Consider the following 22,393-nt stretch of genomic DNA (forward strand, 5'->3'; position numbering starts at 1 on the left):
TTCCCTTTTATTATTTTTTTTAATAAATTTAAGAACAGCTCTACTTTCTCGCCTCCCCCCAGAGCAACTAAAACCAACTAAAAGGGGCTATGGCCTGGGGGGTGGAAGGCGCTAGGAGTCATAATCTTCTTCGTCCTCTTCATCAGGTGCTGAGGGGCCTGGGGGCGCTGGGGGCAAAGGCAGAGTAGAGGCGAAGGGCAGGAAGGGTGTCGGGGGGCTGCAGGGCAAAAGGCAGGAGAGAGTCAGGCCTGAGCCCCACCGTGCCCTCCACAGGGGCAGCTGCCAAGACCCTCCCTCCCCCATCTGACCCTCCCACCACCACCCTCCAGATCCATGGGGCCAAGGCCCAGGGCAGCTCACGCAGGGCAGGCCCAGGCCCCACCCACGGGCCCTGGCAGGGTGGAGCAGGATCTTTCAGGAGAACAGTCTCCTGCCTTCAAGCCCTCCTCAGTTATTCTCCTCCTACCCCCCAAATGTACCACAATCAACAAGACCAAGGGGCCAGGGAGAACAGGAGGGGTAAGTTGGCTCTGGGGAGTCTGCCAGCACCCTCCCATGCCTCTGGGCTGCTCACCTCTGAAAGTGGGCAGGAGGGTGGCTGGCCTGGGGTGGGGGTTGTGATGTCTCCTCTTCCCCATCAGTATCTGTGTCCTCAGATTCATCCTGTGAGCACCGCAGAGATCAGAGTTGACAAGAAAAGACACGAGCCCATCACTGGGAGTGGCAGGGACAGCAGTAGATCCTCATAGCCCCAATTTACAAATAAACCAGTGAGCAAAGAGGTTGCAGAAAAGGATGAGAGCTGGCCTCCTGCCAGTTCAGCCTGGGGCGAGGCTGCCTGTCCCATCACCAAGGGCAGGGCGCAGGGCTGGGGCCTCACTCACCTCCTGCTCCGAGTCTGTCCCGGACAGCTTCTTGTCTTTGCTTTTCGTTCCCATCCCACCATTCTTCCGGCCGCCGCTGCCTGGCTTCCGGCCCCTTTGGGAAGGTACAGTCCATCTGCCCGGAGGTCTCCCTACTCCTTGGCCACCCCTAAGCCCTGTGGCCGTGGCCTTCCCCACTGTATGCCAGGCCCTGGCCCCACCTGCGGGCGCCCTTGTCCCCATCCATGTGGTTGTCCTCCCCGTCCCCCTGCATGTCGGGAACAGATGCCACCAGGTCCTTCAAGAAGTCAAACTGCTGCTCCAGCTCGATGCACTGCTTCCTGGAAGAGGTGAGGAGGGGCTGGCACTCAAGAGGGGCCCAGACACCCAAACTCTCAGTGGGTGGCAGCAAGGGGCCCCAGATGTCAGACTGGAGCCCGGGCCGATCTCCGCTCCCGGGCCTGCCCTCCTTTACTCAGGTGGCTCCCTCTGCCTGGAAGCCCAGCCTCTCCTCTGCCAGTCTGTGGCCTTGCTGGTGTCCCAGCTGCCGCCCACCTCCCTCGCCACCCAGGCTCTGCCTCCCTCAGTGTGTGAACTCCCCGCGCCAGCCCCGCCGGCCCCTCCCGGCTCCTCGCCGCTCACAGGTGGGATGTGGTCATGGTCTTCGCGTTCCGCGACTGGGTCACCTGGCAGGCCTTCTTCAACAGCGACTCTAGGAAGAGCTCGAGCGCCCGGGCTGAGGGGCGTCAAGGAGAACTCCGGGGCGGGAGAGGGCGACCCGCTGCCTCCCTCCCCCACGCCCCTGGACCCGGTCCGCCCCCGGCAGGATACAGATGATGACAGGCACCGCCGCCGCCACCTTCCCAATCTCTTCGTCTGTCTGCATGATCTTCTTGATCCGCGCCTGAGGGTGGGGGAGCAGAGTTCAGACCCCGTCGCCTCCGTCCCCTAAGGGGGTGCTGGGGGAGGAAGGGGCATCCCCGGAGAAAGGGGGCGGGGGACGCGGACGCGGGGAGGGCACGGAGGGGGCGGGGCGTCCAGGCCCCCGAACACCGCGGCGCGCCCGCCTCCCCAGCGGGAACTGGGCCCAAGCCACCCGGGAGCCGGGCCCACTCCTGCCGGGCTCTGCCACGTGCTCACCGGCGGAAACCGCGCGTTGTACTTCTTCTTCTTGCTCGGCATCTCGGGGCCTCTCTCGCCGCGTCGGGTCCAGCGCCGCCACCCGCAGCCTCCCGGCTCCCGGGCCTGCTCGCCGCCCGCCCGCCGCGGTTCCCCTGGGTCCTGGTGCCGCCCGCTCCGCCCCCGCTGTTTCCCGCGGAGTCCTAGCGCCGCCCGGTAAGACGCCGCTCGCAGGGCCCTAGTGCCCTCCTCTTGGAGCCTCCTGGGCGGTGCGCGTCCCTCCCCAGTCTGGACCGCCGCTCCCGCCCGCCCCCAAAGCCAGAAGAGCGAACGTTGGCCCCGCCCCCCGCGGCCCGCCCCTCCCGGGGTTCCCGCGATGGCCCCGCCCCCGAGCCAGCACCTCCCCGTCTGCCCCGCCCCTTCTCCTGCCGGCCCCGCCCCACGGCGCGGCCGCTGCGGCCGCAGAGGCCCGCGGCTCCGCCCTGTGGCTGCGCTTGTCTATAAAGTTGTTGTTGAGGTGGCGCGGCGCTAAGATGGCGGCGGCCGTGGCGGGGGTGGGGCGCGGCGGCGGTGGCGCGGAGCCCCGGCAGGAGCGGAGCCGGGCCCGGGGCTGGGCCGGCGTCGAACGCAGCGAAGGCCGGAGGTGACTGCGGGCGGCGGGAGGGGCAGGGCAGGGCCGGGGCGGGAGCACAGCTCGGGCCGTGGGCGTTAATGGCGGCGGGCGCGGCACGGCCGGAGCCTGGTTCTCCTGCGGGCTCTAACAAGCCCAGGTTCGAGTCCGGGAACCGCCCCTTTGGCCTCGGAACGGCCTGTAACCTCTCTGGACCTCAGTGTCCTCGTCTTTAAGTGAGCCCGATAACGCCTGCCCGGGAGGCCTGGCCTTACAGAGCCGGCCTCGGGAGCTGCGGGAACGTGCGCTTCTTTGCGTTCCTCTATTAAATGCCAGCGCACCGGATACCTACCAGAAAAAGGGGGCCTTGGCAGGGCCGGGAGGTGTAGCTGGGGCCGGTTGCTCCCACGCCTGGATTCATCCTTCGGCCCTGCCACGCACTACAGGTGTGACCTTGGGCAAGTCCTTTTTCTCTGAGCCTCAGTTTCCTTTTCTGTAAGTCAAAGAGAATAGTAATAACTGCAGCAACCCTTCTGGAGCGCTCACTGCTCAGGCATCTAATTTTCACAGCGGATCTACGGGACAGGAACAGTTGTTATTCCATTGTAAAGATGAGGCAACTGAGGCGCATCGACAGTAACTCTTACCCAAGGCCACAGTTTAATCCAGTGCCTGGCACCTGTAGTTATTGTGTCAGACCCCGCCCTGACTCGGTTCCCTCACAGCAGGATGGAACCAGGTGAGGAGCTGGAAGAGGAGGACTCTCCAGGTGGCCGTGAGGATGGCTTCACCGCCGAGCACCTGGCTGCAGAGGCCATGGCAGCTGACATGGACCCCTGGCTAGTGTTTGATGCCCGCACCACGCCTGCCACTGAGCTGGATGCCTGGCTGGCCAAGTACCCACCATCCCAAGTTACCCGCTATGGGGACCCCGGTTCACCCAACTCAGAGCCTGTGGGCTGGATTGCAGTGTATGGGCAGGGCTACAGCCCCAACTCTGGGGACGTGCAGGGCCTGCAGGCAGCCTGGGAAGCTCTGCAGACCAGTGGGCGGCCCATCACACCGGGTACCCTGCGCCAGCTCGCCATCACCCACCACGTGCTTTCGGGCAAGTGGCTTATGCATCTGGCACCGGGCTTCAAGCTGGACCATGCCTGGGCTGGCATTGCCCGGGCCGTGGTTGAAGGCCGGCTTCAGGTGGCCAAGGTGAGCCCACGGGCCAAGGAGGGTGGGCGCCAGGTCATCTGTGTTTACACAGACGACTTCACGGACCGCTTGGGTGTACTGGAGGCGGATTCAGCCATCCGTGCAGCGGGCATTAAGTGCCTGCTAACCTACAAGCCTGATGTCTACACCTACCTGGGCATCTACCGGGCCAATCGCTGGCACCTCTGCCCCACTCTCTATGAGAGCCGTTTCCAGCTTGGGGGCAGTGCCCGTGGCTCCCGAGTGCTTGACCGTGCCAACAACGTGGAACTGACCTAGAGGGGCCAAATTGGGGAGACTGCCCTCTCCCCCCTCCATGCTGGGGATGGATCCTCCTGTCTTCCTCCTTGTCTCATGAAGGCCACAGCCCCCAGCTCTGGGGACTCCTAGGTCACTTGGGAACTACCTGCATCTTCAGTCCCCTTGAACTTCTGCCCTCTGTTCAGGGCTGACACAAGCCCCACAGGCTGGGGGGCTCCGGTTCCCTGAGGGATGAGCCTTCAGCCTCTCTTTGTAATGCTGCTCCTCTCCACTGCCCAGGACCATGAGTTAGGTGCAGACACCTAGGAGGAGAGACTTCCTTGGAACGCTTGTCCCCCGCTATACCTCCCCTTCCTCCTGCATCTCCCCTTCTTTCCTTCCCCCTCAGGAGGGAGAAAACTTAGTGCTTCCAGCCCCTCTTGGAGCCTTCATGGTCCAGTGTTAAGGGCCCCACTGGCCCGAGCATGCCCTTTTGAGGGGAAGGTCGTTGTGCCTACTTGTCCCCTGGCAGAGGGGATGCCAGGACCATGGACATGAGGCCTGCCCGTCCCTGCCAACTCACACAGCCTGTACCACCGTCCCCCCTTCCTTGGCTAGTTTGACATGTGCCTGCTCCTGGCATTTCAATAAAACCCGGCTTGGGTCTGTGTCTTGAGTGTTTTTTAAAATACTGTCTTGGTGGTTACCTGCTTTCGTTGCTAGGGAGAGGCAGGGCCAGGAGAGACTACCCCCTTGACCCGGCCAGGCCCCCATAGCTGCCCCTAGGAATAAGTTGTGCCTCACTGCTGAGGTTAGGCCTTGTCTCTAGGAACCTCTGCAAAACCAGCCCCACTTCCCCTCCATCCCAAATCAGTTTCTCAGAGATTTCCCATAATTCCAGGGGTTGACCCCTCCAGGAACGTCTAAGGGGCCACTGCTAGCCCTCAGGGTGCATTTGTACATATTAGAGAAAGGTACCAAGTCCAAGCAGTCCTAGGCCGGGGTACGCAGTTTGGGGAGCCGAGGATGGGATGGGCTGGATTTTGGCACCCTAGGCTGGACATCCTTGTGCAGTGAACAACCTGCGCAACCCTAGGTAGTCTCTCTGGAAGCCCTGCCATTCATACTCTCCTGCCACCCTGAGGACCATCATAGGGCCCACTGGACGGTTTGCAAAGCGCTTCCATATGCATTCAATTTAATTCTCACAGCCTCTTTAGGAGATGTTGGCCACATTCTGCGGTCAAGGAAATTGAAGCCAAGAGGAGAAAGGAGTTTTCTCAGTGTCATGCGATGAGGTGGGCAGAGCTAGGACTTGCATCCCAGTCCCTTCCTCAGGCAGTGAGGTCCCTGAGCCCACCGAGGAAAACAGTGAGCTCTTCATAACTCACAAAGCATGTTCACTTACGTGATCTCACTAGGCCGCCCCACTCTGCTGGGACTTACTGTAGCCTCGGAGCCTGGCTCCTGTACCCCTCCACCTCTCCAGCTCTGTGCCTGGCCCTGGCCTTGATTGGGGGCCAGGATGTCTGGCAGGGAGCCCCTTGGGACACAGCTCTCGTGCCGTGTCGGGACTGACTCAGCCTCCAGCAGTCTCATCGAATCGGAATTTAGAGCAGGGGAGCGGAGATGCCACCGGGCTGACTGGGTGGAAGTGGCTGAGTCATGAGATGCTTGCTCAGTGCTCTCTCCAGCTTCCTCCCCACCCTGAGCTTCCCCAGGGCTGAGTCCCCCTCTGCCCAGCCTTGGGAAGTCCCCAGAGCTGGGTGGTCTCCGAGTTGGAGCCTGGTGCTCTGCCTCCCTCGGGCTGCCAGGGCCTTGCACTCCACCAGAGTGGGCCAAGGTACCTCATGGGTCCCGCAGAGATGCCCAAGTGGGGTCAACAGCACTGGCTTCTTCCATAGCTGAGTGTGTCACACACACAGCTCCTCTCCATCCCTGTGCCTTGCCCCAGCCCACAACTCACCGTCTCCCAAGCCACTTCCACCTTCCTCTTGTCCCCGCTCCGTTCTCCACAGCCAGGTCAACAGATCCCTCCTGCAGAGTGGCCATGTCCTGCCAAAAGCCCTTCCACGGCTCCCCACAGCCTGCAGGATAGAGTCTGCTCTCCTGCACTGGCCATGACCTGGTGCCCATAGACTGTCCCCGCTTCCCTCGGGCACCCCTTTCTGCCCATGCTCACCCTGCTGGAGCCATCTGTTAATTCCTTCACCCCCTGGTGCACAGCCCTGGGCCTCGGGCTATTCCTTCTGCTTGAGCACCTGCCTTGCAGCCCTGATGGCGGGAGTGTGTGGTGACTTGTGTAATGGCTTGATTGATGTCTGTCTCCTGCTGGCCCCTAAGCCCCATGCCCACACTGTGCTCTGTGAAGGCAGGAACAGTGGCTAGATCTCAGCCCTGTTCCCAGAGCCTACCACAGTGCTTGGGCAGAACAACGACTCCATAAGTTATTACATGAATGAATGTGGTAATTGGTGACTCCAGCCCCTGCTGGACCCTTCTGCCTCATCCCATTCTCCATTCCCTGCTTTGCACTCCTTGTCCAAGAACGTTGAGCTGCGTGTGACTTTCTTGTACACGTGGTAGCCTTTCTCACTTTCACGCCTTTGCTGGTGCCGTAGCCTCTGCTTAGCTTACCCTCGCCCACTTCCCTGGCTGGTGCCACGTTGCAGACCCACTGGCTCAGGTGTAATTCTTCAGGATGCTTCCGGATCCTTCCTCACCCCAACTGTTGCAGGCATGTCCCCCAGGCTCCCACAGCTCCTGCCCGCCTGCTGCTCTCATCTGTGTGTAAGATCCCTTCAGACAGTGGCAATGCTTTATCCCCCAGCATCCGGCATAGGGCCCAACCTAGTGCAGATGCCAAATTAACATTCTTTTTGTTTGTTTGTTTGTTTGTTTGTTTGAGACGGAGTCTCGCTCTATCGCCCAGGCTGGAGTGCAGTGGCGCAATCTCGGCTCACTGCAAGCTCCACCTCCCGGGTTCACGCCATTCTCCTGCCTCAGCCTCCCGAGTAGCTGGGACTACAAGGCGCCTGCCGCCACGCCTGGCTAATTTTTTGGATTTTTAGTAGATACGGGGTTTCACTGTGTCAGCCAGGATGGTCTCGATCTCCTGACCTTGTGATCCGCCCGCCTTGGCCTCCCAAAGTGCTGGGATTACAGGCGTGAGCCACTGTGCCCGGCCTCTTTTTTGAGATAGGGTCTTGCTCTGCTGCCCAGGCTGGAATGCGGTGGCATGATTATGGCTCACTGCAGCTTTGAACTCCTGGGCTCAAGCGATCTTACCACCTCAGCCTCTCAAAGTGCTGGAATTACAAATAGGAGCCCCTGCACTCAGCCAAACATTCTTGAATAAATGAGTGAATGAAAGCCACTCTCTCTCTGGGCCTCAGTTTCCTCATTCTGTTCATGACAAGAGCCAGGCACGGTGCTAAGCATTTACCTACATGATTTCATCTAAGTTTCACCTGGCTCTATTATTATTGCCATTTTGCAGAAGAGGAAACTGAGACCCAGACAAGTTCAATAATTGGCTCAAGGTTATGGAGCAAGTAAGTGGCAGAGCCAAGTTTCAAACCCAGTTCATCCAACTCCAAGGAACCTTATGCACTGTTGAACCCCCACTTTATCGAAGTGCTGTTGGGGTGGGGGCTGCAAGGATAGATGAGACCCTGCAAGGACTCAGGATGTGGTTTCTAAAGCACACAGGAGGTTGGGTCCTCAGAACCACCTGGGAGAGAAGCTGGGCCAAAACTGAGAGTCTTTTTTTTTTTTTTTTTTAGATGGAGTTTCACTCTGTCACCCAGGCTGGAGTACAGTGGCATGATCTCGGTTCACTGCAACCTCCGCCTCCTGGGTTGCCATGTTGGCCAGGCTGGTCTCGAACGCCTGACCTCAGGTGATCCGCCCACCTTTGCCTCCCAAAGTGCTGGGATTAAAGGCATGAGCCATCATGCCCGGCCGAAAGTCCCTTTTTCCCTTTTTTATTGATGAAGAAACTGAGGCCTAGAGAGTTCAGTGACCAAGCCTACTGGGCAGGAAGGGTCTCCAGGTCTACAGTGGGAACTAGCCCCCTGCCAGGTCAATGGCCCCCGAAAACCCACCCCCTCAGGCTGGCAGTGCGTTCTGCCCTGTTTGGCTGGCCTGTTCCTACCTTGGAGCAGGGAAATGCCTTTGGCCCAGGGGGTGCTGGGCAAACTTGGACAAGTCCTGTGCTCTTCTCCTTTTATAAAACCCGGGGAAGGGTGACTGAGGCCAGGAAAAAGCCCCAACTCCTTTTCCTCCCACTCCCACATACTGCAAACCCTAGACCCCAGGGAGGAGGCTCCAGAGGGTCTGTCCAGGGAAGGAGAGAATCTGCCCAACTTGACTCCTGTTGGAACTTGGGCAGACTCAAAGAGGACTAAAACAGCTGAGTCAAGAGAATGCTTCAGCAAGAGCTTTGGCAGGATTTGGGGGATTTTCCCAGTGGGGCAGCTGCGCCCCGCTCTTGCCGGCTGGGAGGGGCTCTGGCAGGGATGAGGATCGGGTCACACAGCTGATTCATCTGAGGAGGGAAACTCCCCACTCCTCTGACACACATCCCCCAGGCACCTAGGGGTAAACCTGAGGACACCCAGCTGAGAAGCCCACCAACCCCATCTTCCTTTGCTTACTGGGAAAAAAATCCCAGGGAGATAGAGTCAGGCAGAGTGGCAGGGCTTAGGGGGCAACTTCCCAGGGAATAAAATCAGAGACTGGGACCAGAGAGAAAGCTGGACAAGGGCCACCTCAGGGGTCCTTTCTCACCCATTTTACAGATGAGAAAACAGGCTCAAATAGTAAAAGTAAACATGGGCTGGGCATGGTGGCTCATGTTTATAATAACAGCAATTTGGGAGGCCGAGGCGGAAGGATTGCTTGAGCTCAGGAGTTCAAGACCAGCCTGGGCAACACAGTGAGACCCCCATCTCTACCCAAAAAAAAAAAAAAAAAGCCAGACATGGTGGCACATTCCTATACTCCCAGCACTCAGGAGGCTATTAGGGAGGAGGGTCGCTTGAGCCTGGGAGGTCAAGGCTTCAGTGAGCCATGATCCAGCTACTGCACTCCAGCCTGGCAAACCTGTCTAGAAAAAGAAAAAAAGCAAACCTGTATACAGACCTACTCTGCGCCAGACACACCCTAAGCAGTTCAGATGCATTAACTCATTATGGTCCTCACAGACCTCCTCCTTTTACTCATGAGGGAACTGAGACAGAAAGAGGTTAAATAACTTGGCAACTTGGCCAAGGTCAAGGCTAGAAATGCTCTGGGGGCCTCCACAACTCCCAAGAGTCCTTGTACACACCCGTGTCGCAGGGAGCTCTGTCCCTGGTCCCTGAGCAGCTCTGGCCCCGAGGGTAAAGACCTTTCTGGGGTGAAGCCCAAATTGGCTTCTGGGGATCTTCCCTCCTCTGACCGACTCTGCCCTCTGTAGACCCTAGAGGACAGGGAGGTCACCCACCAGGCCCCAGTTCCTCTTCCTCCCTCCCCTAAAGGGAGAAAGCTGGTTCAGGCAGGAAAATCAGCCCAACCCTCAGAGGCCAGGAGAGGGCAGCGAAGCATTCCCGCCAAAATCTCTCTAGGGCTTTGACTCTTTTCCAAACCCCAATCCATCCTTTCCTCCCGAGTCAGAGCCTCCCTTTCCGGTCTGCCACCCGCCCCTCACAACACATGACACAAACTCACACACAGACACATGCGTGCGTGCTGGGAGTCCAGCCTCCAGGCTCCTGCGCTCTGGGAACCTCGTCTGGCCCCGCTCACCTCTGCCGTGGGCCAGGGGCCTGATGGGTGTCGGAGGTGGGCTGAGTTGTGGCTGTTTGAGATGGGGCCAGGGACCCCACACAGGCGAGCTCTGTCCCATTTGGCTCCCACTTCCAGGCTGTGTGACTCACCCCCTCACCCCCCATGACTCAGTTTACACCGGTGCCCAGAGGTCCTCCCAGGATGGGTGGGGCGGTTTATTGGCCCAGCCCAGGCCTGCCAGCCTTTCATCCAGGACGGGCATTTCATCCCACTCCTGGCCCAGAGCAGGAGCTGGCACCCATGGGGTACTGGGTCGGGGTATGGCCCAGGTCTGAGGAGTTAGGGGGAGCCTGAGAACTGGGTGACAGGCTCCAACTGTCTGAGCCTGAGTCTGCAGGAAGCAGGAGCCACTCCAAGAAACTTAAGGGGCCAGGCTGAGCGGGCAAATCCATCCTGGGCACTGACAGCAGAGCCCCTGACATCTCCCTTCAGGGGAAATTGCCCATAAAGCACAAAATAAAACAGCAAGAAAATTCTCACTAACATTTATCCATCCCTTACTGTACTGGTGCCATGCTCAGCACTGTCCATTGCCATGGCTCAGTCACTCCCCAACAACCGTGAAAAGTAGGTCCGATTATTAGCATCCTCTTTTTTTTTTTTTTTTGAGACAGAGTTTCACTCTTGTTGCTGAGGCTGGAGTGCAATGGCATGATCTTGGCTCACCGCAACCTCCGCCTCCCAGGTTCAAGCAATTCTCCTGCCTCAGCCTCTCGAGTAACTGGGATTACAGGCATGCGCCACCACGCCCGGCTAAGTTTGTATTTTTAGTAGACACAGGGTTTCTCCATGTTAGTCAGGCTGGTCTCGAACTCCCGACCTGAGGTGATCCGCCCGCCTTGGCCTCCCAAAGTGCTGGGATTACAGGCGTGAGCCACTGCGCCCAGCCAGCATCCTCTTTACAAGTGAGGAAACTGAGGCATTGAGAAGTTAGGGAATTGCCTAGCTTGCCCAGCCAGGAAGTGGCTGAACTGAAATTCAAACCCAAGTCGTCCACTGCCAGAGCCCCTCCTGCCTGCTGAGTGGCGCTTATTGAAGCAAGGATGAGGGGCCCAAAACCCCATCCCAGCCCCTGCCATCTCCGTGGAAACCTCTAGTTTCAGGGTCCACAGTATGTAAACCACTCATCTGCAGGAAGGGGAAACTGAGGCTCCCAGAGGGAAAGAGACTGACCCGAAGTCACATAATGAAGTCACTTGAACTACTAGAGACCCAGCCAGGCGGGAGCTGTGTCTTTGATGTTCACCCCACAGTCCTGAACTGGAGGGGTGGCTGGTGAGGGAAAGGGAGCCCCACTTTTTATGAATATTTCTCCCAAATCCTCCTCTGCCAGGAAGTCTTCTCCTACCCACCACCACCACAGTTGGAAAGAACTCTTCCTTTTGGGGCTCCGGTAATGGCCCTGGCACTCTCTGGCTCCTCCCCCCAGCACTGTCTCCTTAGCACCAGGACTAGTCTTGAGTGTCTGACCACCTCTCTGGGCTGAAAGTGCCTTGTGGCCAGGAGGATGAAGTTGCTGGGTGTTTTTTGTTTTTTGTTTTTTTTTTCTGGAGTCGGAGTCTCACTCTGTCGGCTAGGCTGGAGTGCAATGGCGCGATCTCAGCTCACTGCAACCTCTGCCTCCCGGGTTCAAGTGATTCTCCTGCCTCAGCATCTCAAGTAGCTGGGATTACAGGAGTACGCCACCACACCCAGCTAATGTTTGTGTTTTTAGTAGAGACAGGGTTTCACCATGTTGACCAGGCTGGTCTTGAACTCCTGACCTCCAGTGATCTGTCCCCTTTGGCCTCCCAAAGTGCTGGGATTACAGGCATGAGACACCACCCCTGGCCTGGGACCAAGTCTTTTTTTTTTTTTTTTTTGAGACAGAGTTTTGCTTTGTCACCCAGGCTGGAGTGCAGTGGCGCGATCTCGGCTCACTGCAAGCTCCACTTCCCGTGTTCACGCCATGCTCCTGCCTCAGCCTCCCGAGTAGCTAGAACTACAGGCACCCGCAACCACGCGCCTGGGACTAAGTCTTTAATCGTCCCTACCTCACCGACATCTGGCTCCATTCAACTTTTAGTTCAGTTAATTCAGAAGAATGGATAAAGAAACTGTGGTACATCCGTGCAGTGGGGGACAGAAGCCAGGCACAAAAGAGCACGTGGTGAACGATTCCATTGATGTGAAATTCTGCAAGAGACAAAACTAATCGATGACAACAGAAATGAGTTAAGTGATTTCCTGGGGTGGAGGAATCGACTGCAAAGAGACAGGAGAGAACTTTCTAGGGGGATGGAAATGTTCTGTATCTGGATTGGAACGTGGCTACACAGTTGTATACACATAACCAGCACATTAACAAAGCGTGCATTCTACTGAATATAAGATAAACCTCAACGAGGTAGCTTTTGTTTTTGTTTTCGTGAGACAGGCTCTCACTCTGTTGCCCAGGCTGGAGTGCAGTGGCCTGATCACAGCTCACTGCAGCTTCCAACTCCTGGGCTTAAGTGATCCTCCTGCCTTAGCCTCTCGAAGTGCTAGGATTATAAGCGTGTGCCACAGTGCTCAGCTAGATTTTTCTTTTCAGCGAGGCAGATCTACATATACTCAGTGAAAGATCTTCCAAGATTATTATTAGAAAACCAAAAAGCAAGAAACTATACGGGATGTAGATAGGCTACCCTCTGGGTAAAAAAATACACAAGAAACTGGTTACAGTGGAGGAGAGGCTCCTCACTCTACCCCTTTTGTAACTTTTGAATTTCAAAATATCTTAATGTATTACCTAGTCGAAAAAGAAATGCAATGAAATGTTTTTAGTGTAAAGCAACATAAAAAATAAAAACGACGTTTTAAAATAATTTCTTCTCCAGGCCAGGTGTGGTGGCTCACTCCTATAATCCTAGCAGTTCGGGAGGCTAAGGTGGGCTGATTGCCTGAGCTCAGGAGTTCAAGACCACCGTGGGCAACATGGTGAAACCCCGTCTCTACTAAAATACAAAAAAATAGCCGGGCATGGTGGCAGGTGCCTGTAGTCCCAGCTACTCAGGAGGCTGAGGCAGGAGAACTGCTTGAACCCAGGAGGAAGAGGTTGTAGTAAGTCAAAATCGCACCACTGCTCTCTAGCCTGGGCGACACAGCAAGACTTCATCTCAAATAATAAATAAATACAATATGATAAAATAATTTCTTTTCCACATCCCCTTTTTATGGCCATCAACTTGGTAGATGCAGATACAGATATACATATAGATACACGCATATCCATCTCCAAAATGCAATACCTTCAAACATTATTCCAAGCAGGGAGAATAAAAGGTAACGTTCTTCATTGCACGAGGGGACTGTATTGCTCATTGCATAAGGGATTAAGGGATTTCACCTGGGTTGGGGCTCACAGAAGACCTTGCTGAGGAAATGGTGGGGAAACTGAAAGCTGCAGCATAAGAGTCAGCCAGGTGAGGGGACAAGGGAGGTCCCTTGGGCAGAGGGAGCCATCTGTGCAAAGGTGAGGGGCTCGGTCTGGCAGCCTGGGGCTGAGAGTGAGCAGGTACCTATGAAGGAAAAGCCTGTGCATTCGGCCAAGCCCCGCCAGATTTGTGAGGGTCTGGATTCTGCACACTTTCCTTCCTCACTGTGTGGCTTTTAGCAAGTTGCTTAATTTCTCTGTGCTTCCATTTCCTGATCCGTAAAACGGGTGTATTATACCATCTCTCTCATAGGGTTGCTGTGAGGATTAAACATGTTACTTGGAATGGCATCTGGCTCATCAGAGTTCAGTGAGCAAGAGCCACTAGTGTTATCCTCTTAGCCCCTCAAGTCTCCCAGGCAGCACGTAACCTAAAAGAACACAGGGTACGCCAAGCACCCTTAGCCCATCCCTTCCCAGGCTTCAGGCCTTCCTGGGTAGCAATTCCAGCTGAGGTAGGTCCAAGTCTGAGGGTGAAATGCTCAGACTCTTAAAATTTTTCGTGACTAAAACAATCCCTGAGGCTGCAGGGTGGGAAGTGCTGAGCTGGAAGCTGTGGAGAGCACTCGGGGGAGAGAGAGTGGGGCCAGGACCAAGGAAAATAAATGCTTGTAGAAGTGAATTCAAATGTCATCTCCAGGTCAGGTGCCATGGCTCACGCCTGTAATCCCAGCACTTTAGGAGGCCAGGGTGGGCGGATGACCTGAGGTCAGGAGTTCGAGACCAGCCTGCCCAACATGGTGAAACCTCATCTCTACAAAATACAAAAATTAGACGGGCATGATGGCAGGCGCCTGTAGTCCCAGCTACTTGGGAGGCTGAGAGAGGAGAATCGCTTGAGCCTTGGGGGCAGAGGTTGTAGTAAGCTGAGATCACACCACTGCCCTCCAGCCTGGGTGACAGAGCAAGACCCTGTTTCAAAAAACAAACAAACAAAAATCATCTCCAGATGTGGAGCAACTGGAACTGTTACCCATTGAACAACATGGGTGGGATGCAAAGTGGTACATCCACGTTGGAGCACTGGTGGAGACGATCGATTCAAGCTGAATGTACACCAACCATATGACCCAATAATTCCTCCCAACCCGGGCACATAGCCAAGAGAAATGAATACAACTGGCTCCCAAAAGGATGTATCGAGGATATTCATGGCAGGCTTATTCATAATAGTCCAAAACTGGAAGGCCCCCCAAGTCATCAGCAGGGGAATGGATAATGGAGAGACCTGTTGTGGAATATCTGCGCAATGGGATGCAGCAACAGAAAAGACCAAACTACCAGGTCACTCAATAACACAGATGAATCCCACAGACATGTTGACTAAAAGAAGCCAGACCCAAAAGAGAACACGCCATACAGTCAAATGTATATGAAGTTGAAGAACAGGCAAAACTAATCTATGATGACAGAAGTCAGAATAGTGGCTACTTATGGGTGGGGAGTGTGACTCAGAGGAGACTTCCGAGTTGCTAAAAACATCATCATGATAAGGGTGGTAGTTACATGGGTTTATATATATGCAGAAGTCATTGAGGCTGGGCTTGGTGGCTCATTACTTGTAATCCCAATACTTTGAGAGAGAGAGGCGGGAGGATCACTCAAGCTCAGGAGTTCGAGATTAGCTTGGGCAACAGCTTCCTCTCTACTAATAAATAAATAAATAATTGGCAAGGTGGCAGACCTGTAGTCCCAGCTACTTGGGAGGCTGAGGTTAGGGGACAGCTTGAGCCCAGGAGTTCAAGGTTTCAGTGAGCTATGATTGCACCACTGTGCTCCAGCCTGGGAGATAGAGTGAGACCTTGTCTTAAAAATAATAATAAATAAGGCAGGGTGTGGAGACTCACACCTGTAATCCCAGCACTTTGGGAGGCCGAGGCAGGTAGATCACCTGAAGTCAGGAGTTCGAGACCAGCTTGACCAATAAGGTGAAACCCCATCTCTACTAAAAATGCAAAAATTAGCCGGGTGTGGTAGCACGTGCCTGTAGTCCCAGCTACTCAGGAGGCTGAGACAAGAGTATTTATTGAACCCGGGAGGCGGAGGTTGCAGTGAGCTGAGATCGTGCCACTGCACTCTAGCCTGGGCAACAGAGCGAGACTCCATCTCAAAATAATAATAAAAAAAAAATGAATTATTTTAAAGTCATTAAGCTGAACACACTGATGTGTGCACTTTACTGTATGTGTGCTTGACTTCAATTTAGTCAACAATTTAAACCTAAGAGCTAAAACTATAAACTCTTAGAAGAAATAATAGGAGTAAATCTTCATGACCTCGAATTTGGCAATGGATTTTTACCCAAAGCATGAGCAACAACAACAAAAAGATACATTGGACTTCAATAAAAAATAGTAATGCATCATTTTGTGCATCAAAGAACATTTTTCCGTCTCCAAAAAAAAAAAAAAGAGAACATTTTCAAGAATGTGAAAAGACAACCTACAGAATAAAAGAAAATGTTTGCAAATCATATAACTGATAAAAGTTTAGTATCCAGAATATAAAAAGAACAACTCAACATTAAAAAAAAAAAAAAAAATGGCCGGGCACAGTGGCTCACGCCTGTAAACCCGGCACTTTGGGAGGCCCAGGCGGGTGGATCACCTGAGGTTGAGAGTTCGAGACCAGCCTGACCAACATGGAGAAACCTTGTCTCTACTAAAAATACAAAATTAGCCAGGTGTGGTGGCACATGACTGTAATCCCAGCTACTCAGGAGGCTGAGGCAGGAGAATCACTTGAACCAGGGAGGCAGAGTTGCGGTGAGCTGAGATTGCACCATTGTACTCCAGCCTGGGTGACAAGAGCAAAACTCCATATCAAAAAAAAAAAAAAAAAAAAAAATTAAGAATGGGCAATGGGCCAGGTGTGGTGGCGGGCGCCTGTAATCCCAGCACTTTGGGAGGCTGAGGCGGGTGGATCACTTGAGGTCAGGGGTTAGAGACCAGCCTGGCCAACATGGTGAAACCCTGTCTCTACTAAAAATACAAAAATTACACGGGCATGGTAGCACATGCCTGTAATCCCAGCTACTCGGGAAACTGAGGCAGGAGACTCAATTGAACCCAGGAGGTGGAGGCTGCAGTGAGCCAAGATCGCACCACTACACTCCAGTCTGGGCAATGGTTAGGAGCAGTGGCTCACACCTATCATTTCAGCGTGAAGACAGGTGAAGGCAGGAGAAGTACTTGAGGCCAGGAATTTGAGACTAGCCTGGGCAATATATTGAGACCTCATTTCTACAAAAAAAAAAAAAAAAAAAAAAAGTAAAGGTTTGAATAGATATCTGTCCAAAAAACACCCGGCGTGGTGGCTCATGCCTGTAATCCCAGCACTTTGGGAGGCTGGGGCGGGTGGATCACAAGGTCAAGAAATTGAGACCATCCTGGCTAACACAGTGAAACCCCATCTCTACTAAAAGTACAAAAGATTAGCCGGACATGGTGGCAGGCGCCTGTAGTCCCAGCTACTGGGGAGGCTGAGGCACGAGAATGGCGTGAACCCGGGAGGTATAGCTTGCAGTGAGCGGAGATCGCGCCACTGCACTCCAGTCTGGGCGACAGAGCGAGACTCCATCTAAAACAAAACAAAACAAAACAAAACAAAACAAAACAAAACAAAACAAAACATACAGATGAAACCAAAGACACAGGAAAAGAGGTTCATTGGTCATTAAGGACATGCAAATCAAATCAAAACTCAATGAGATACCACTGCATACCCTCTAGGATGTCTGTCGTTAATATAAAAAAAAGGAAAATAACAAGGGTTGGCAAAGGTTTGGAGAAATTAGATCCCTTGTGCATTGCTGATGGAAGTGTAGAATGGTACAGTCACTTTGTAAAACAGTCTGGCAGTTCCTCAGAAGATTACCATGTAACCCGGTAATTCCACTCTTAGGTATATATTCAAGAGAAATGAAAACATATATCCACACAATAACTTGTACAGAAATGTCCATAACTGCATTATTCATAATAGTCAAACAGTGGAAATATCCCATGTCCATCAATTTATGAATAAATAAATGGTTATATATATAGGCCGGGCACGGTGGCTCACGCCTGTAATCCCAGCACTTTGGGAGGCTGAGGTGGGCAGATCACGAGGTTAGGAGATCGAGACCATCTTGGCTAACACGGTGAAACCCTGTCTCTACCAAAAATACAAAAAATTATCTGGGCGTGGTTGCAGGCACCTGTAGTCCCACCTACTCGGGAGGCTGAGACAGGAGAATGGCGCAAACCCGGGAGGCAGAGCTTGCAGTGAGCCGAGATTGCGCCACTGCACTCCAGCCTGGGCGACAGAGCGAGACTCCGTCTCAAAAATAAATAAATAAATAAATAAATAAATAAATGGTTATATATACTCAGCCATATAAATGAGCAAAGTACTGATACATACTATAACATGAATGAGCCTTGAAAATGTTATGCTGGCCCGGTGCGGTGGCTCACACCTGGAATCCCAGCAGTTTGGGAGGCTGAGGCAGGCAGATCACTTGAGGTCGGGAGTTTGAGACTAGCCTGGCCAACCTGGTGAAACCCTGTCTCTACTAAAAATACACAAATTAGCCAGGTGTGGTGGCAGGTGCCTGTAATCCCAGCTACTCGAGAGGCTGAGGCAGGAGGATCACTTGAGGAGTGCAAGAGGCAGAGGCTGCAGTGAGCCAAGATTGGGCCACTGCACTCCAGTATGGGCAACAGAGCAAGACTCCATCTAAAAAAAAAAAAAGAAGGAAGAAAGAAAAAAAAGCGAAAATGTTATGCTAAGTAAAGAAGTCAGACAAAAGACCACATAATATATGAATGAGTCCATTTACTTGAAATGCCCAGAATGGGCAAATCCATTAGTGACAGGAAGCAAATTAGTGGATACCAGGGGATGAGGGAAGGGGGAAATAGGGAGTAATTACTTCATAGGTGTGGGGTGTTTTCTGGAGTGACGAAGTTTTGAAACTAAAGAAAGGTGGTGGTTGTACAACATTGTGAATGTAATAAATGGCATTGAAGTGTACACTTTAAAGTAGTTAATTGTTTGTTACATGAATTTAATCTCAAGTAAAAATGTAAACTTCAAAGGCCAGGCGCGGTGGCTCACGCCTGTAATCCTAGCACTTTGTGAGACCAAGGCAGGCAGATTGCTTGAGCCAAAAAAAATTAGCTGGGCGTGGTGGCACGCGCCTGTAGCCCCAGCTACTCAGGAGGCTGAGGAGGGAGGATCGCTTGAGCCTAGAAGGTTGAGGCTGCAGTGAGCTGTGATCCTGCCACTGCACTCCAGCCTAGGCATCTAGGCATCAGAGTGAGACCCTATCTCAAAACAAACAAACAAAAACAACATAAACTTCAATTAAAGAGTGAATAGAAACTGATAAACATAAATATCACCTCCAATGTCCTGGCCACACTGAGAACGCACAGGGTGCCAAGCCTCCTCTCCTTCACTGCAGCTCCAAAAGACAGGGATTCTCTGGGGCTCAGAGAGGGGAAGGGACTGAGCCAGTCTCACAGAGCCACCAAGGCACAGTGGCAGGGTCTCTCAGGCCTCCCTGCCCCCAAACTTCCAGCGATGGCTGTGGCCCCCTGGGGTTCTCTCCTGGCCTCCCTGGGTGGAAGCTGGTGAGGTCAGAGGCCAGGAACGTTTCTACGGCCACAAGACGGGGGTTAGTGACTGAGGAGGTTGGAATGTGCTCCCTCTGAAAGGACCTCCTTGTGGCTCCAGCGACGGTTAGAGCAGGAAGAGACTTTCAAAGTCATGTAATCTCTCTCTCTCACACACACACACACACACACACACACACACACCCCAGACCTGAACCCCTGCTCCCTCAGCTGCCCGAGTGGCCCCAGCATCCACTGCTTGGGGGTGGTGGGGTCGGGTGCAGGGTGATGTTTCTGGAGCAGGCAAGTGAACACAGTCAAGGCTGACCTGTGTCACCCCTCCCCTGGTTACCTGTATCACACTTGACCTGTCCAGCTTGGGCTCTGCCAAGAAGTTGAGGTATCAGTGTGTGTGCACATGTGCTGTGTGAGTGTCTTCACGTGTGATCAGTCCCAAAGGCTCTCACCCCTGGGATTTTTTGTTTGTTTTGTTTCGTTTTTTGACGGAGTCTCGCTCTGTTGCCCAGGCTGGAGTGCAATGGCGCAATCTTGGCTCACTGCAACCTCCGCCTCCCGGGTTCAAGCGATTCTCCTGACTCAGCCTCCCAAGCAGCTGGGACTACAGGCGTGGGCCACCATACGCAGCTAATTTTTGTATTTTTAGTAAAGACGGGGTTTCTCCATGTTAGTCAGGCTGGTCTCAAAATCCTGACCTCGTGATCCACCCACCTCAGCCTCCCAAAGTGCTGGGATTACAGGTGTGAGCCACGGCACCCAGCCTATGTGTCAAATTCTTACTATGTGCTGTGCTAAGCATGTGACATTACTTGTGTCCTCCAACAACCCTTGAGATAGTTATCATTATGTCTCCATTTCACAGATAAAGAAAGAGGCTCTGAGAGATTGTGTGCCTCATCTAGGTCACACAACTGGTGAGCAGCCTAACCACATTCAAACCCAGACCCTGAGCTGTCTGACCCCAGCATGGGTGTTCTGTCCACGGATCACACTGCCTCAAAAACACTCTCCTCTCCTTTCTCTCTCTCTCTCTCTCTCTCACACGCGCGCGCACACACACACACACACACACACACACACACACACACACACAGAGAGATGATGATGACCAGAGGGTGACAAGCATTGGGTCGCTCAGAGGCAAAGGAGAGGCACCAGGCTGGTAACCACTTTCTGAGTGCATAACACTTTACAGCTTACAAAGCACTTTCACATCTGTGATCTCATTTGATCCCACAACAGCTCCATGAGATCAGCAGGGAGGCCCAGTTGAGGGAAGGTGACCTTCCCAGTGTCACACAGACAGAAGATGGTAGCTCTGGGACTAGAACCCCAGGGGCAATCTGGACTTCCTGGTTGTAAGTCCTCAGTGCACCCACAGACTGCTGGCCTGTGTTCCCAAGGAAAGTAGCCCAGAGGGCAAAGCTAGAGCTGAGGAAATGGAAGGACCAATGGAGAAGCAGGAGAGCCCAGCCCTCTTGATCTATTTACTTTGAGTCTTGCTCTGTCCCCCAGGCTGGACTGCAGTGGCGCAGTCACAGCTCACCGCAGCCTCGACCTCCCTGGCTCAAGCCATCCTCCCTCCTCAGCCTCCAGAATAGCTGGGACCACAAGGCAGGCATACCACCATGTCCGGAAAATTTTATAATTTTTTGTAGAGATGGGGTCTCAAATGGTTCTTTCTGCCTTGGCCTTCCAAAGTGCTAGGATTACAGGCATGAGCCACCACACCTGGCCCCAGCCCTCTTTCTCTAGTCGTGTGACAACTGGGAGCTCAGTACTCCATCTGGGCCTTAGTTTCCTCATCTACAGATGGAAGTAATCAGAGAGAAGCTTTGGGATGGTGCCCAGCACTAACATTCTGGATGTGCGACAAGGTGTCTGTGAAGGTGTAAGGGCTTTGAAAAATCTTGGCTGAGCCTGGGCTTGGAGTGCCCACGGCTGTGACTTGGCAACCTGTGCCAGCTACTCACTTAGCGACTTTGAGTAATTCATTTCAGCATCTCCCAGCCTCAGTTTCCCCATCTGTAAAACACGGATGAGGATGATACCTGCCTCACATTCACTCACCTTTGACATACTCTCCAAACAAGTCTGGTGGCCATAAGCCTCCGAAAGGCACTGACCATAAAGAAGATGGCGTTTATCAGACCTCAGGACACCTGTAGTGGCCCTGAATTAAAACTCGTCATAGCTCCTGAAATTATCCTGAGTAATACAATTATATTGCATTTTATGTGTGGTTAGTTCAAAGCATTACCTTATCGCAAACATTTAAAATATACTACCCAGCCTGGGCAATACGGTGAGACCCAATCTCTACAAAAAACGCAAAAATTACCTGGGCATGGTGACCAGCGCCTGTAGTCCCACTTACTTGGAGGGGGCGCTGAGGCAGGTGAATCCCTTTAGCTCAGGAAGTTGAGCCTGCAGTGCGCCGAGATCGAGCCACTGCACTCCAGCCTGGGTGACAGAGACCCTGTCTCAAAAATACAAAGTAAAATAAAATATGCCACCATTTTTGTAACTCTGGTTTGTCATTTATTCACTTTTCATATACTCGAAGCCTTAAAACAAGGCCAGTGGAAAGACCTCACTCCACGAAGCTTTGGGTGGCGGTTGGCGTGGCTCCTAGAGATGTGATTCTTTCGTGCTATTTTGTGGGAGCAGAAACGGAGGCTAGCCCAGGCCTTGAGAGGGCTGGGGCGGGGCGCGGGCTCTGGCAGGTGCGTCAGTCCGCAGGGGAACCCGGGGCTCCACCTGGGCGCGGCGAGGAAGTTACACCATGTATGGGCAGCTACGTCAGGGGGGCGGGCCCGCAGCCGCCGGGGAACGCCGAGCCGGGCCCATCCCGGTGAAAAGGCTGCCGCTGGACTTGGGGAGGCGTCGCCAAGTTCGGGACCGACGGGCCAAGGCGGCGCGTCTCGGGGGTGGAGCCTGGAGGTGACCGCGCCGCTGCAACGCCCCCACCCCCCGCGGTCGCAGTGGTTCAGCCCGAGAACTTTTCATTCATAAAAAGAAAAGACTCCGCACGGCGCGGGTGAGTCAGAACCCAGCAGCCGTGGACCCCGCAGAGCCGCCAGCCCCGGGCATGTTCCGAGACTTCGGGGAACCCGGCCCGAGCTCCGGGAACGGCGGCGGGTACGGCGGCCCCGCGCAGCCCCCGGCCGCAGCGCAGGCAGCCCAGCAGGTGAGAGGGGCCCGACGCCGGGGGTCCCCCGGGAGGACCGCGCGTGGGAGGCCGGGGTCAACTCCCGCACGCTCCGGGACTGGAGCCGGGAACCGGAATCGGGGCCGGGCTGGGGGTCGCGGCGAGGATCCTGCCCCTCGCCGTCCGGGGCCAGTTGCCCCCACCACGCAGCGGGCGGCAGAGACCCGCGAACTCCCCTTCTCCCAGCCGCTCCCTTCTCCCTCGCCGTCCGCGTCCGTCCCTCCGTCTCCGTGCCCG

The 22,393-nt window shown here is 54.2% G+C and overlaps 3 protein-coding genes and 1 long non-coding RNA gene across 6 annotated transcripts in view; 2 read left to right on the forward strand and 2 right to left on the reverse strand.

The window, feature by feature from the left end:
- On the reverse strand, window positions 1-2,136 carry DRAP1 (DR1 associated protein 1). The gene is made up of 7 exons (XM_054440627.2): window positions 2,004-2,136; window positions 1,695-1,767; window positions 1,506-1,599; window positions 1,085-1,204; window positions 885-978; window positions 575-663; window positions 1-217 (listed from the first exon to the last, which is right to left on the reverse strand). The coding sequence occupies exons 1-7, from the start codon at window positions 2,043-2,045 to the stop codon at window positions 112-114; spliced, it is 618 nt and encodes a 205-aa protein (XP_054296602.1). The 5' UTR covers window positions 2,046-2,136; the 3' UTR covers window positions 1-111.
- C9H11orf68 (chromosome 9 C11orf68 homolog) lies at window positions 1,889-4,727 on the forward strand. Of its 3 annotated transcripts, none has more exons than XM_063671705.1 (2): window positions 1,889-2,198; window positions 3,318-4,727. In XM_063671705.1, exon 2 carries the CDS (start codon window positions 3,322-3,324, stop codon window positions 4,075-4,077), a length of 756 nt encoding a protein of 251 aa, XP_063527775.1. In that variant the 5' UTR covers window positions 1,889-2,198; window positions 3,318-3,321; the 3' UTR covers window positions 4,078-4,727. The 3 variants fall into 3 exon arrangements, with proteins under 3 accessions (XP_063527775.1, XP_054296601.1, XP_054296600.1); XM_054440626.2 differs by lacking the exon at window positions 1,889-2,198 and adding an exon at window positions 2,496-2,625 and having other exon boundaries at window positions 3,321-4,727; XM_054440625.2 differs by lacking the exon at window positions 1,889-2,198 and adding an exon at window positions 2,505-2,625.
- Window positions 2,620-22,393, reverse strand: part of LOC134740311 (uncharacterized) — a 22,776-nt gene continuing 3,002 nt past the window's right edge. The window contains exons 2-3 of the long non-coding RNA XR_010127684.1: window positions 21,287-21,424; window positions 2,620-3,085 (exon numbers count right to left, since the gene is read on the reverse strand). This is a non-coding gene — a long non-coding RNA (uncharacterized LOC134740311). The remainder of the gene's footprint in view (window positions 3,086-21,286; window positions 21,425-22,393) is intronic.
- FOSL1 (FOS like 1, AP-1 transcription factor subunit) overlaps window positions 21,475-22,393 on the forward strand; it is an 8,679-nt gene continuing 7,760 nt past the window's right edge. Inside the window, exon 1 of the mRNA XM_054440628.2 lies at window positions 21,475-22,135. Coding sequence (XP_054296603.1) covers window positions 22,037-22,135 — 99 coding nt within the window. The 5' untranslated portion in view covers window positions 21,475-22,036. The remainder of the gene's footprint in view (window positions 22,136-22,393) is intronic.

The sequence above is a fragment of the Pongo pygmaeus genome, chromosome 9, assembly GCF_028885625.2.
Source record: "Pongo pygmaeus isolate AG05252 chromosome 9, NHGRI_mPonPyg2-v2.0_pri, whole genome shotgun sequence".
Taxonomy (NCBI): Eukaryota; Metazoa; Chordata; class Mammalia; order Primates; family Hominidae; genus Pongo; species Pongo pygmaeus.